This window comes from Zootoca vivipara, chromosome 4 (assembly GCF_965207765.1).
Source record: "Zootoca vivipara chromosome 4, rZooViv2.hap1.1, whole genome shotgun sequence".
Classification (NCBI taxonomy): domain Eukaryota; kingdom Metazoa; phylum Chordata; class Lepidosauria; order Squamata; family Lacertidae; genus Zootoca; species Zootoca vivipara.
In genome coordinates this window covers 26381497-26394992 of record NC_142587.1, presented here as the reverse complement: position 1 = coordinate 26394992, position 13496 = coordinate 26381497, and the positions used below count along the sequence as shown (strand labels likewise).

At 43.5% G+C, this 13496-nt stretch overlaps 1 protein-coding gene across 2 annotated transcripts in view; it reads left to right on the top strand.

The window, feature by feature from the left end:
- Window positions 1–13496, top strand: part of SH3RF3 (SH3 domain containing ring finger 3) — a 211195-nt gene that overhangs the window by 156220 nt on the left and 41479 nt on the right. The window contains exon 4 of one of the 2 annotated variants that reach the window (XM_035114298.3): window positions 8167–8520. The exons of the other annotated variant lie outside the window; for it this stretch is intronic. Within the exon in view, the coding sequence (XP_034970189.3) occupies window positions 8167–8520 (354 nt within the window). The remainder of the gene's footprint in view (window positions 1–8166; window positions 8521–13496) is intronic. 2 annotated transcript variants of the gene reach the window in all.

Below are 13496 nucleotides of genomic sequence, written 5' to 3'. Positions count from 1 at the left end.
TGCATTAGCTCTATGCATTATCTGTTAAAGCACACAAGTGCTGTTTCTAATAGCTAGGATCTTTCATTTTCTACCAACTTTAATAATAATAATAATAATAATAATAATAATAATAATAATAATAATAAATTAATAAAGGTAAAGCGACCCCTGACCATTAGGTCCAGTCGTGACTGACTCTGGGGTTGCGCGCTCATCTCGCATTATTGGCCGAGGGAGCCGGCGTATAGCTTCCAGGTCATGTGGCCAGCATGACAAAGCCGCTTCTGGCAAACCAGAGCAGCACACAGAAACGCCGTTTACCTTCCCGCTGTAGCGGTTCCTATTTATCTACAGTACTTTCATTTTGACGTGCTTTCGAACTGCTAGGTTGGCAGGAGCTGGGACCAAGCAACGGGAGCTCACCCTGTCGCAGGGATTCGAACTGCCGACCTTCTGATCGGCAAGCCCTACTCTCTGTGGTTTAACCCACAGCGCCACCCATGTCCCTTAATAATAATAATAATAATAATAATAATAATAATAATAATAACAATAATAATACCATAATAAAGATTTCCCCATTTCCACAACCACTATACTTCCTCTTGCCTAATCAGTTTCACTAAAGGAGTGTGATGGGGCTCTACAGAACAAAACAAATGTTGGGACTTTAAGTGTTAGCCTTGGCTGTGTGAGCTAATCAGCCTGATATAATCCACATGCTTAAGCCTTTGTTCCCCCAGTCTACCTGAGAAGCTCAGTGTGTGAAGAGGCTAAGCTGGTTGCCTCAGCTTAGCTGCATGGGTCCAACAAGCCACTCTTGAGTTCCTATACCAATAATTTAGGAACTTCCACCACTGTAACTAAGCCAAGTTTTGCTGCCTGTGCAATTTTTCTGACTGATATATGGAAAATCATATGTTCACATGAAACTAACCTTTGAAGAGTTTGGTAAGTTAAAAAGAATGGTTTACTTCCAAACATGTGGTCTTTTCCTATGCTGGGGGGAGAGGGGAGATTTGGAACTCACAAGGGCATATTTTAAAGGTGTAACAGCCTGCATTTCCCATGCTTTAGTTTGTGGTTTTAAATCTCTGCTGGGGTTTTTCTCACCAAAGAGAACTAGGTATTGCCCCAAACTAGGTATTCTCCTATCTCTATCTCTATCTCTATCTCTATCTCTATCTCTATCTCTATCTCTCTATATATGTGCAGCAGGCTATGTACACATTGCGGTTTACTCTGGCTCAACTGTGCTCTCACTGCTGGTCTTTGAAGCTATATACCCATGACATGATGGGACGTGGGTGGTGCTGTGGTCTAAACCACAGAGCCTAGGACTTGCCGATCAGAAGGTACCACTCCGGCGGGAAGGTAAACAGCGTTTCCGTGTGCTGCTCTGGTTCGCCAGAAGCAGCTTAGTCATGCTGGCCATATGACCCAAAAGCTGTCTGCAGACCAACACCAGTTCCCTTGGCCTATAGAGCGAGATGAACACAGCAACCCCAGAGTCGTCCGTGACTGGACCTGATGGTCCGGGGTACCTTTACTTTACGCATGACATTGGCCACAATCCATCTCTATCTGGTAGTTGCTTGAGAAAGACTGCTGTTTAATGTATTTCCTGCAAACCAGCTTCCTTCTCATTTGAAAACATAAGGCATATTCACACCACAGTTAAGCTGAGATGCATGCAAAAGAAACAGACACTGCATGTGCACAGGTGATAACGCAGGCGACAGCTTCGTGAATAGGAGCTGGGGGTTGCTGGTATGGCAGAACCAAACAGGCAATGTGTATCAAGTGAATATATGGCTGCTGCCTCTCTGGTGTGTTCAGCAATGTGCCCATGCAACTCGGAACACAACTTCCTTGAGTTTTAAACCACGAATGTGTTCGTATTTTCTTTCTTTTACAGTGAAATAGCCCTGTTTTGCTGTAATGGAAAGGAAAGGAAAACCAATTCAAGGAAAGCCATTAAAGTCTTAGCCACAACCTCTATGGGGAGCCAAAGCTGGCTTTTCTCATAGACCATTCATCAATGATCCCTCTGTTGTGCTGAACAGGAAGCAATAAATCAGGCAGAACCTATAAACAGGATGCTTTTACTTCACATTGCAGGGGATCTTTGCCGAACAAATGAATAAACATAGGTGTGTAGCCATTAGGTAGTGCTGGATAACAAAACACTTTAATTAGTGCTGTGTAGAATCTCTGTTTTCACCTCATTGCAGAGAAGCAGAGCCTCAACAGCACTAAAATGCTTTAGTTTGGAAGTAAGCCTAGTTTCATGTTCTTTTGCCCTACACTTCTTAATGTTTCTGATTTGTTATTTATATTTAATTATTGTTATATTTATTTAGGATTCCTATGATTAGCTACATGGACTTCTGCCTTTTCAGTATGCATCTTGTCACGCACATAAATAGTGAGGTGAAAGAAATACTCAACTTGGGGTAATGTTTTCCTAATTGGTTGTTAGTAAAAGTTGGTTATGGAGGTGTAAAAAAGGACTGTGAAATGTTACACACCTCCCACTTGTGCAAGCAGGGGGGAAGTTGAAGGATAGCATTTTTCGTTTCCTTTGGATGATACAGTACAGTGGAGACTTGTGGTGCCTTTGTAACCTTTAGAGCTTGTTGGAGTAAACAAACACTTCTGTGGCAGGTTGCAAATCTACCCATCTTGCACTCGCTTACCGAAGTGCAAACATCCTGGAGCTAGGAAACCTCAGCCTAACAAAGGGTTTCTCCCAGCATCTGTAGCAATATGTCAGTGGCTACACAAACAATACTGTCTGCTTTCAGAGTCCTACTGCATTGTTGAAGTATCTCTTGGTAATGAATATATGATCCCTAATGAGTAGAATTTGTAATGTCTGAGAACAATCAACAGGGTAGAATCTAAGAAGCACTATATATCACTAATCGTTTTTGTATTAGGGTGTAGGACTTGGGTAGTGAAGCTCTGGTTCAAATCTCTAGCTATGAAGGTTGCTTATTCATGTGGACCTAGTCACTGGGGTGTTGTGATGATCAAATCCTTTGTAGACTGTGCTGAGTTGCTTGGAGGAAGAAAGTGATAGAAATGTACCAAAGAAATTATTACTGTTATAAACTTAGTCATGAGCATTACAGTTTTATTTAAAACCACACAGGACAGAACATTGTGGACAGCTTTACATTCCAGTTTGCAAATTGTTTGCAGATATTATTATTTCTCTCATAGGGGCATTAGGAAAACCTCTTTATTCTTAGCTGCTTCAGTACTGTTTTGAACTCTTGGAAGTACAGACACCGAAATGCTCAAATACAGTGTTGCTTCCCCACCACCACCACAAGATTAATGTTCATTCATTGCTATTCTTCCCCATCCCTATCCTTAAGAGGCCTTAAAGAAACATATTTTGTTTTATGCCTACATCAAATTAATTACAGCCGTCTCTTACATTTCCATGATTTGCTGCTGTTGCTACAGAAACGGCAAAAATAACACGAAACACAAAGACTGTTTATTTGATGATCTTGCTTAACTTTCCATCAATTTCATAATAGTCTTTATTCAAATATGTGTAGATGTGTCAGCTGAGGAGTCAACCCTACAGAAATTCAGACTAAACCAGCATACATCTTAAGCCTCTTCACCAAGCTTAACCTAGATTAAGATCTAAAAGAAAAATACCTCACATTCAAAAAATAAATACCTTCAACACGGTTTATGTAGCAGGAGATGCTACCACCACTGGGCTCCCCATTTCTTCCTCCTGCTATGAAGTAAAGTGGATCCCTGTCATTTCCTTTTCCTCCTCGAACCATACCTGCCAAGTCTCCCGCTGAAAAATGCGGGGATCAGCAGCGGCGTGGCCCAAGAAGTTGCGTAGAAGCAACTTCCGGGGCTGCTCTTCCCATGTGTGGGCACCGGAAATCGGGCAGAGCAGCACCTGAAGTCGCTTCTATGCATGCCCGGCAGCCATCTTGGTGGTGGCCGCATGGCGACGGCCATCTTGGCGGTGGCTGCATGGCAGCGGCCATCTTGGTAACGGCTGTCGCCATGCGGCCACCACCAAGATGGCCGCTAGGCATGCGTAGAAGCGACTTCCGGTGCCGCTCTGCCCAATTTCCGGTGCCCACACATGGGAAGAGCGGCACCGAAAATGGAGGCTCCCTGGCAGGTACGAAATCCGGGGGATTTCCCGGATTTTTCTCCATTCGGGAGAACAGCGGGACATGGATTAAAATCCGGGGTTTCCCATGAAAAACAGGATACTTGGCAGCTAAGCCTTGAACCAGACTCCCCCCCCCCCCCGGCTTGGTCACATCTCAAAGTAAAACAGTTTTTACTAACATGGTAAACCCCCCTATTGTGAAAGAAAGATTAGCAGCACTTCCCAGCAGAACCATTAAGACTGCAACCCTATATCCACTTCCCTGAGAGCAATCGCCACTGAACTCGATGGGATTTTCCTTTGAGTAGACATGTATAGGGTTGCACTGAAATTAACTGAAAGACTTCTCTGTCCCTCAGAGCCACTTTGACAGGTGGTCCAAGGCATTCACCTGCCAATCCTCTCAAGCCAGATGTTCAAGTGCACTCTTAAGTGGTCTGCGGGCGGATCAGTTGCAGAGGACTTTACTCCTCCTGTTCCAGCTTCTCTGCCTTCTTCCCCCACTTACATGTTTTCTCCAACTCTCTCCCCTCCTCTACCACCTGCCCCCCCATCCACATGAAATTAGGGAGAGGGCCTTAGGCTACAGACTACCCATCGCTGGCAAAGAGCACCAGATACCTAAACATGCTGTGTATTTTATTGATTTTAAAAAAAGAGGAAAACAGTTATTGTACTTCGGAACTGCAGATGCAGACATTTCCCCTGCTTGGTTTTGAGTTGCTTAACTTTATTCCTTCCGATTGGCAATGATTTCATCAGTTGCATCGAGTGGGCTTCATGTATTTAAAACATATGAGGCTGGAGGTAGTAGGAATTTGGCTGTAGTGTGCTTATCTGCTTCTCTCTATCTTTTTTAACAATATATATATATATATAACAGATCTCAAAAGTACCCAAAGTTGAAGACAGGCTTCTATAAGAATACACAAGCATTCGCCGGGGAAAATGGGAACTGATTCCTTTTCAAGGCCACTCCATGGCTTCAGAGAAGCTACGTCTACAAGCTCCTCTCCTCACTTTTTTTGGGGGGGGGGGAGGTAAGAAACAAAAGACACAGCTCCTGACAGGCACAGAAGCTGTGGGGCTCCGTGCAAATGGGAAGAGAGCGGGGCTTCTCTTCTGCAACTCCTCCTACTGTCTCCTCTCTGTCCTGGCATCATTGATTGTTTTTGGTCCAGGAAAATGACTTTCCTAGGACTCTAATGAGATTGCACCAGGAAAGAGAGGAAATAGGGGCTTCAAGGAGAAGAGTATTGATTTGGAAGTTGCTCCTACCCATTGTGTTATCTGCAGAAGGAAAGATAGCAGCGGCAAGCAGAAGAAAGTGGCAAGTGGGGGCCAATTGTGAGCCCCTTGAAAGTATTTGCAGCTGAGATGTAGGGCTCATGAAGTATGAACCTCAGCCTAGAGCAGAACCTACTCTCCCCCTAGATACTTTTGCCTTTCCTATTGGACAGCAGCTACATAATAGATTCAGTTTTCTACTGTAGTATACCCTTCAATCCTATGCATGTTCTGTAAGTAGCAATTCATATTTAGTTCAATGGAGCTTACTCCTAAGTAAGCATTGCTTTAGGATTGCAGCCTTAGAGAAGGTTTTTCGAGTATCTTTATACAGAAACCATCCTGCACTTTTAATATGGGAGAGGAAATATGAAATTATTTTCAGAGGATGCCTGTCCTCGGAATTGTGTAGTGGCCCACGAGGTTTTTACAAAAACAGAAGGGTTGTCTGGCAGACGTGGGCTGTGTTTAGCTTGGTGAGTTGCAAATTGTACAAATCTGTTCTATAGTTATATCAACAGCTTCTATATTGTTACTGTATTGTGCCTATCAAAATAAAGCCTCTGCTACTTATTGGTGGAGCAGATCTGATCGCGCCGAGTGTTAAGTTTCTTAGGGAACAAAAACAGTTTGAAGCCCAGCTTCTATGAGGAAGGGGAGGTAGTTTAGTTGGGTTGAAAACCTTGGGGAGAGCGGGAAAGAAGTACAAGATTTATATTGCATCTACACAGAGAGCAAAACAAGGTGGCTGAATGTTCAGGTCAGAGCTTGTCCAAACTGTGTGTCGGCTTCAGTGTGTAGATGTGTCATGCGATCGCTCCACACGCTTCTCCGGGGGCTGGAAAGGGGCTAGTTTAACCTCCTGTTTGCTAGTAAAACTGATTTACTGTGTCACGAAACGATGCATGTCAAAAAAGTGTGTCGCCAACATCAAAAGTTTAGAAAGCTCTAGTTTAGGTGGCAGAAAGGGGTGTACTGCTTTAGATTGCAAGTAGGTTGAAAATCCTTTCAATGCATTGTCACCTAGCAGATCTCTGAAAACAGAAAACTAACATGTCATAGAGGAATATATATGGTGCCATGCTCGTTTTCCATTTGCAATAATGTGACGCCACATTGCACCCATTTGCAGAGTACATAGCACAGGTCAATGTATGCATCTTTCATGCAGTCTATTCACAGCTCGGGCTGTGCAGGACCTTACATCTGATTTGACATTTGTACTAGGGCACACACAACCATACAGCATAGCCTGAGAGCACTTTGCAGTGCTCCATGCCCAGTGCTCCCCCCCCCCCCCGAAAAATAGGTGCCGGTACTCACCATGAAGTTGTTGTGTCCAGGGCAGCTGTCTATCAGCTCCATCTGGTACACAGGCTGAGACCCTACCTGCCTGCAGTCTGTCTTGCCAGAGTGGTGCATGCGCTAATTATCTCCCACTTGGACTACTGCAATGCGCTCTACGTGGGGCTACCTTTGAAGGTGACCCGGAAACTACAACTAATCCAGAATATGGCAGCTAGACTGGTGACTGGGAGAGGCCGCCGAGACCACATAACACCGGTCTTGAAAAACTACATTGGCTCCCAGTACATTTCCGAGCACAATTCAAAGTGTTGGTGCTGACCTTTAAAGCCCTAAATGGCCTTGGTCCAGTATACCTGAAGGAGCATCTCCACCCCCATCGTTCTGCCTTCGCCAATAGGAAAAAGGCACTTAAATCAATCACTGCTAAGCTCACTCACACTGAGAAACCCTTTGCACCTCTCCTCCATTCTGAATGGAAGATCATCTGGGTGTCCTGTCCTGGCATTCAGTGAAATGTGGGCATGTTTAAGCGATGTGTTCGATGTAGTAGAGGCCAAGCCACCACAAGCAGGAACTGGGCAAGAGGAGCATTGTGCATTGTGGATTTTTGAGGGAGGCACTGGTGGGCCCCTATACCTATGGATAATGCATTGACTGACCCTGCCAGTGTTGCAGTCTACTGGAGTCTTTTTTTCATTTTAAAGTAAAGGGAGTCTTCTACTGTTTGTTATTAAAGATGATATCATTTGCAAAACGTAGAATCCAAACTGTACAAAGTTATAATGTTGTAATGCCCATCTACGAACGAATTAATAATGCATGTGACTTCTCAGCAGATCTCTGAATTGTCATTGGGATTCCACACCCTTGCATTTCACAGAGCCATCAGTAGCCTAGCTTCGTGCATTGCTCTCGTGTACTTTGCCCGTGGGAGGGACTTGGTGCAGCCGTATCTGTAAAAAAAAAGAAAAGCATTTCATTCGGTTATACCGCTACTGCCCACTCCTGTGTTTTCTCCTGCTTGTTTTAAAAAGAGGGTGACATGCAATGTTGACATTCCATTTGTGGAGTGGCTTTTGAGTCCATAGAAGCACCTGCTAATATAAGAACAGTGTGGAAAGTGGTGTGAAGTGGGGAGGGGATGCAAGGCAAAGGTGAAACCAGAGAACATTGCCTCCCCGTCTCACACTAGCAGGCGTCTCCACTGGATCATAATCCACTCCACAAGCAGGATGGCTGCACTGGATTCCACCAAATGTCTACTTAGCATACGGTTCTGCTTATTTTGGGGGCTTGTAAAAGCGAAGAACGGAACAACCGTCATCTTGAGGGCAGAATAATTTGAACTCTGGAACTATACAGGCAAAGCAGTTCTGTAATGCCCACTTTTCCCCTTCTTTTTTCCCCCATGTCTTCGTTTTTAGCTCAACGACTCAGCTAAACACCTTATTGAGATGGACAAGACCAATCTAACTTCCGCATCTGGCAGTGATGTCCCTTTGCCAGCTGACACTAACCTGGCAGTAAACATGGTCCAGTGCTGTACATTGAACAGTGCCGGAGCAGTCAGTGCCATTCAGAGGCACATTGATGGCAAGAAGAATGCCAAGAAGCGCCACTCCTTCACTGCTCTCAGTATGACACACAAATCTTCTCAGGCCACGAATAACAGGCATTCCATGGAAATTAGCGCCCCTGTCCTCATCAGCTCAAGTGACCCCCGTGCTGCTGCCAGAATTGGAGATGTGACTCATCTCTCATCCAGCGCTCCAGTCCAGGTAAACTATGGATGAATCAAACCACAATGCTCAGCCAGATCCCCTTAGCACCTTCCTTTGATTTGGCCTTCTAGCCAAATGGTGGGTTGCGAAACAAGTTCCCAAGAGATAGTCGCTGCCTAAGCATCCATCACAGGCATCCCCAAACTCCGGCCCTCCAGATGTTTTGGACTACAATTCCCATCATCCCTGACCACTGGTCCTCTTAGCTAGGGATCATGGGAGTTGTAGACCAAAACATCTGGAGGGCCGCAGTTTGGGGGTGCCTGATCCATCAGATGGAGCCAATGAGGCAAAATTCCCTCGATGGGTGCTCACCCTCCTGCAAATTAATGGTAAATAAATGAATATCTGAAAGAACCACACCCCTCTCACATTTTCCTGCCCATGTGTTATAATTTGTGGGGAAGCCCTGTTTGAGGTGCCACACCCCAATGGGACTCGTGGACAGGCCTTCTCAGTGGTGGCCCCATGACTGTGGAATGACCTTCCCTCTGGCATGCATCTCACCATAACATCATTGTCATTGCATTGTGAAGGTGCACCTCTTTGCTAAGACTTTTGGGTAAGGGGGAGAGGTACGTTGGGTTGGGTTTTTGTTGCTGCTGCTGTTTTATTTGTATGAAATTTATATTGTTCTGTTTTTTTATATTATTGCTTTAAAGTTTTGTGTACCGGTATTTACACCATGGGACCTATGAGTGCAGGGTGGTATATATGTTTGGTAGGTGAACAAACATGTGTACATACTGTACATGTGTGATGCGATCTTCAGCTCAGAGTCATGGTGCACCATATGATATTACATTTTATAGTAAGCCTAAACCACTGAGCCTCTTGGGCTTGCCAATTGGAAGGTTGGCGGTTCGAATCCATGCAATGGGTTGAGCTCCCGTTGCTCTGCCCCAGCTTCTGGCAACGTAGCAGTTCAAAAGCATGCCGGTGCAAGTAGATAAATACTGTAGGTACTGCTGCAGGGGGGCAGGTAAATGGCGTTTTCATGTGCTCTGGCACTCGTCACTGTGTCCCACTGTTCCAGAAGCGGTTTAGTCATGTTGGCCACATGACCCAGAAAGCTGTCTGCAGGCAAATGCCGGCTCCGTCGGCCTGAAGTTTGACTGCACTTAACCATCCAGGGGTCCTTTACCTTTACCTTAAATTCTGTACTACCATACATGGAAGAATTAGCACTCAGAAAACTGTCCAGAGCTCAGAATGAAAGGATATGCAATTTTATTGCAAAGTATTGTAATAATAATGCAGGTTACAGAACTAAAAAGGATTATAGTAATTGTGAGTGGGTACTAATTTGGGAGGTGACTGTGTGGGGAAAGGTTGCACAATAGTGAGTTTCTGTTGGTATATAGGGCCATTAAGGCATGGCACATTTGATGACAGCATTGCAAAGCCATTTAAATAAATATTATTCTGTAAAAGATGTTTTCATCAGGTCATAAACATTACTGGACATTAAAATAAAATTTAAAAAATCCATAGTGTTAAGGTTACTTGCTACATACTTAAAACTTCCTTTGCCCCACATTCAAACCAATACACTCCTATAAAATGAACTTACAGAATATGTTCAGCGATGAAATCAAATCATCACAGTATAGCATAAAATCCCCCACAGAAACTTAACTTGAAGATACTGTTCTGCTAACTATCCAAGATTTATTTTGCCTTTCTTTTCTTTTTGCAAATGGTGCCACCTTAGCTGTTTCCTGCTCGTTAACAATAAGCATGTAGAAGTCTTAATAACGCTTTGAATGTATTTGAAAATAAGTGGTCGTCTTAAAAAAAAGAAGTTTTCATTTTTTAAAAAAAAAAAGCTTGGAAGTAATAAATAAAGCATTGGGTTCTGATCACAACAATCGGAAAAGATCTTTCACACTCATAACTTCCAGAGGAATAGTGAAGGAGCTAGGAAGCAAAAGGTTGGGAGAGGGAGAGGGAGGGAGAAGAGAGTCTAAGCAAGTATTGACTCGATTGCTATTGTGTTCCCTTTCAATAGACTGCATCTAGCATATTTGATGCTGGCACGTTGAGTGCAACACATTAAACATAAATAATGGCCTCCTAAATTATTGTGTCTGTCACGCAGAGGGTTCTTACAGGCTAGTTAAATTGATTGGCACTGAGAGAATGTAGTACAGCTGCGAGCCAATGATAAAACTAAGCAGGGGTGAGGTTAGTTGTTAGGTTAGCAGGGGTGCTGTCCACAAGCGAAGTGCCCTGTGTGCAGCTGAGTTGGTCCCACTTGGCTCGCTAATCTTGCCTAGGCCTCAGATGGCTCATCTTCCCTCCATTTGCACCCCTTATGAATTATTCTTCCTTGCTATTTGGAGAGGTCACAGGTCACCCTGCTTCAAATCCCCTGGTTTTTCTGACCAGAGACACATCTCATAAATAATAAAGTATGGCTGGCTGCACCCCCAGTGTAACAATCCAAGCAGAGAAGAAAGAAGGCAGAAACATTTCTTGCAAACAAATCTGAGTCTTGAATAGAGAGTCAACCTGGTGCACAATAAGAACCGGCACATGATTCCCAGCTGAAGGGTGCACCCATTTTGAATAGGACAACGAACACCCTGTTTGCAGGGTCATATGTTCCATTAAGATAGCAACATAAGCAAACTGAGCTCAGCAGAATGGTTTTCCTAATATAAAGGGAAATGGGGCAGGGAGGTCTGCTTTGCAGGCAAGAGAAGAGTGGAAAAAAAACTATAGTATTGCGTTGGGAGGCTTGAGATAAGAAGCATACGGGTTATATTTAAAATGGAGAGGAGCCAATGGGAAAAGGTTTAACTTTACATCTGTGCATGGGAGACTGGGAAGGAAACAAATCAAATCCCTTCTGGTTTTGGATTTGGACAGAGTTTATATCCTGTACATGAACCACTTTTGTTTTGCTCCAAAGAAATATTACTTTTATGGATAATGATAGTTGTACTCAAAACATATCACATTAACTCATGAGTTTGATTTGATTTCTATTTCTATTTTATTTCTTGCATAGAATTAGGCTTATTCCTTGGCCCAATACTTTGGTTTGAGCTATTGTAGCTTCCTGGAGACAAAACACTAGGATTACAAGCACATTTATTAGAAAATAGGGGGTGGATTCACATGTAATATGCCTAAGGCTGTGTTAATGTCTTTCTACCCTCTTACCCAAGGCATGTTGTGCAAGTAAAGTAGGATCGGTTCAACTCGTTTAAGTTAAAACACATTCCAGTGAAAAGAACTACTCTATATGTTTAGTGAGGAAGACGCCAGAATAAAAACATTATTGGCATGTACAGGATGCCAACTAAATCAAACTTCAGTTACATTTTAAATAATGTGATTTACTTCCAAGTAAATGCTTTTAGAATTATTCTGCATACCTTGTTGAATCCAACTACTTGGGTTGGATCTACACACAGGGGGTGGGGGGTGGAATGCCATAAGTCAGAAATCAAATCATTTATAACAAAAGGGAGGAGCTATGGAAAATCGCTTAGAATTTTCTTTTGCTCTCTGGCACCATCTGGTGTTTCATGTTTATAACGCATTCAAAACGCTGTTTCTTGACTAATGTAGCCGAGTCCCAAGTCTTACCTGAAGTGGGCTTTTAATCTGAATTTGCTCTGCATTCAAAGTGTAACCCACAAAAGATGTCAAATTGGAATCTTAGGAATTTTAAACATATCTGAGGGGGGGGCAGTTTAATGTGAGGGTTAGTGTTTAGCTGGTTATATTATGACCTTACCTATTGTTAGTCCACCAAGTTTCACATCACCAGTATGGAGTACAGTTTTTTAGGACAACCATGGTATTAAAATAACTTGGCTATGCCATTGTGGTGAGCATGCAAGGCATCCACGCTGCCCCCCCAGGTAGACATTCACATGGAGAATGTACTATATTGCCTGCCGGCTAGCCAAGGAAACAGCTGCAGTTCCCATAGTTTCCACTGTTGTTTCAGCACATGTTCCAGCTGCCACATTCGTAAGAATTAGTTCTGAGTACTTGGATCGGCCAGGTCACACATTCGTTCTTCTTATGAATGCATCCCTTAGAAGAGATGGGGGCGGGGGTGTCACAGGGATGAGTTTTTTTGAATGTCTGAATCAGCCCTAATGTTGCCGATTGCCAACATGATAACTCGAGGCCCCAGTCTGGAAGTGAACAAGTAAATCCGTCAAATAGTCGTACAGCCCTATGCCAAGCAAATTAAATTTAAGGACGTTGTGGCATTCTTTTACAGAAGGTGGGCACAATGGAAATTGCTCATAGGAGCATAGAACCATCACTACTGTCAATGGATCACTGAAATGACAGCCTAATGCTTTCCTATCCAAATTAAAGGGAGGAATTCACAAAAAGGTGGAAATTTACATGGACAGTAGCAACCGCTTCAGTCCTTCGCCAGGCCCTGTAGCCATGTGGGGCTCTTATTACATGGAACTGGTGTTCCTGGGTATCGCTGAGCCACTGTGATGTTCCTGTCCAGCTCCAAGAAAATGCAGCTTATTCTCCAACCTCTAGTGCTGCTTGTTGGTGCAGGGGAGGGCTAGAGGTGCCACAGATGGCTCAATAATTTATAGGCTAAATAAATCCATAGCAGAGATTGATGTTCATCACCTTCCACAGCAGACAAGTAGGTGGTGTGTGCCCATCTGCAGCTGTAATTATGTTTATCTGTATATATAGGGGTGTTTTTAAAATATATGGCACCATTAAATGGAAAGCTGTATTCTGGAGCTGTTGGATGTTTTACCTCCCACTTCAGTAATTAACATTTGATGAGAATACTTGATCTTGGCTGTAGCTCTTTCTTGCCAATACTTGGTAACACAACTATGAATTAAGTGCTTTCACATTATTTCCAAGAACATTAAGGCCTGGAGTGATTGCATGACCCATTGTTTTATAGTCAGTGGATTTGACAGAAATGAGTAGCATGAATCTCAAGGACCATTAGCCTGTTT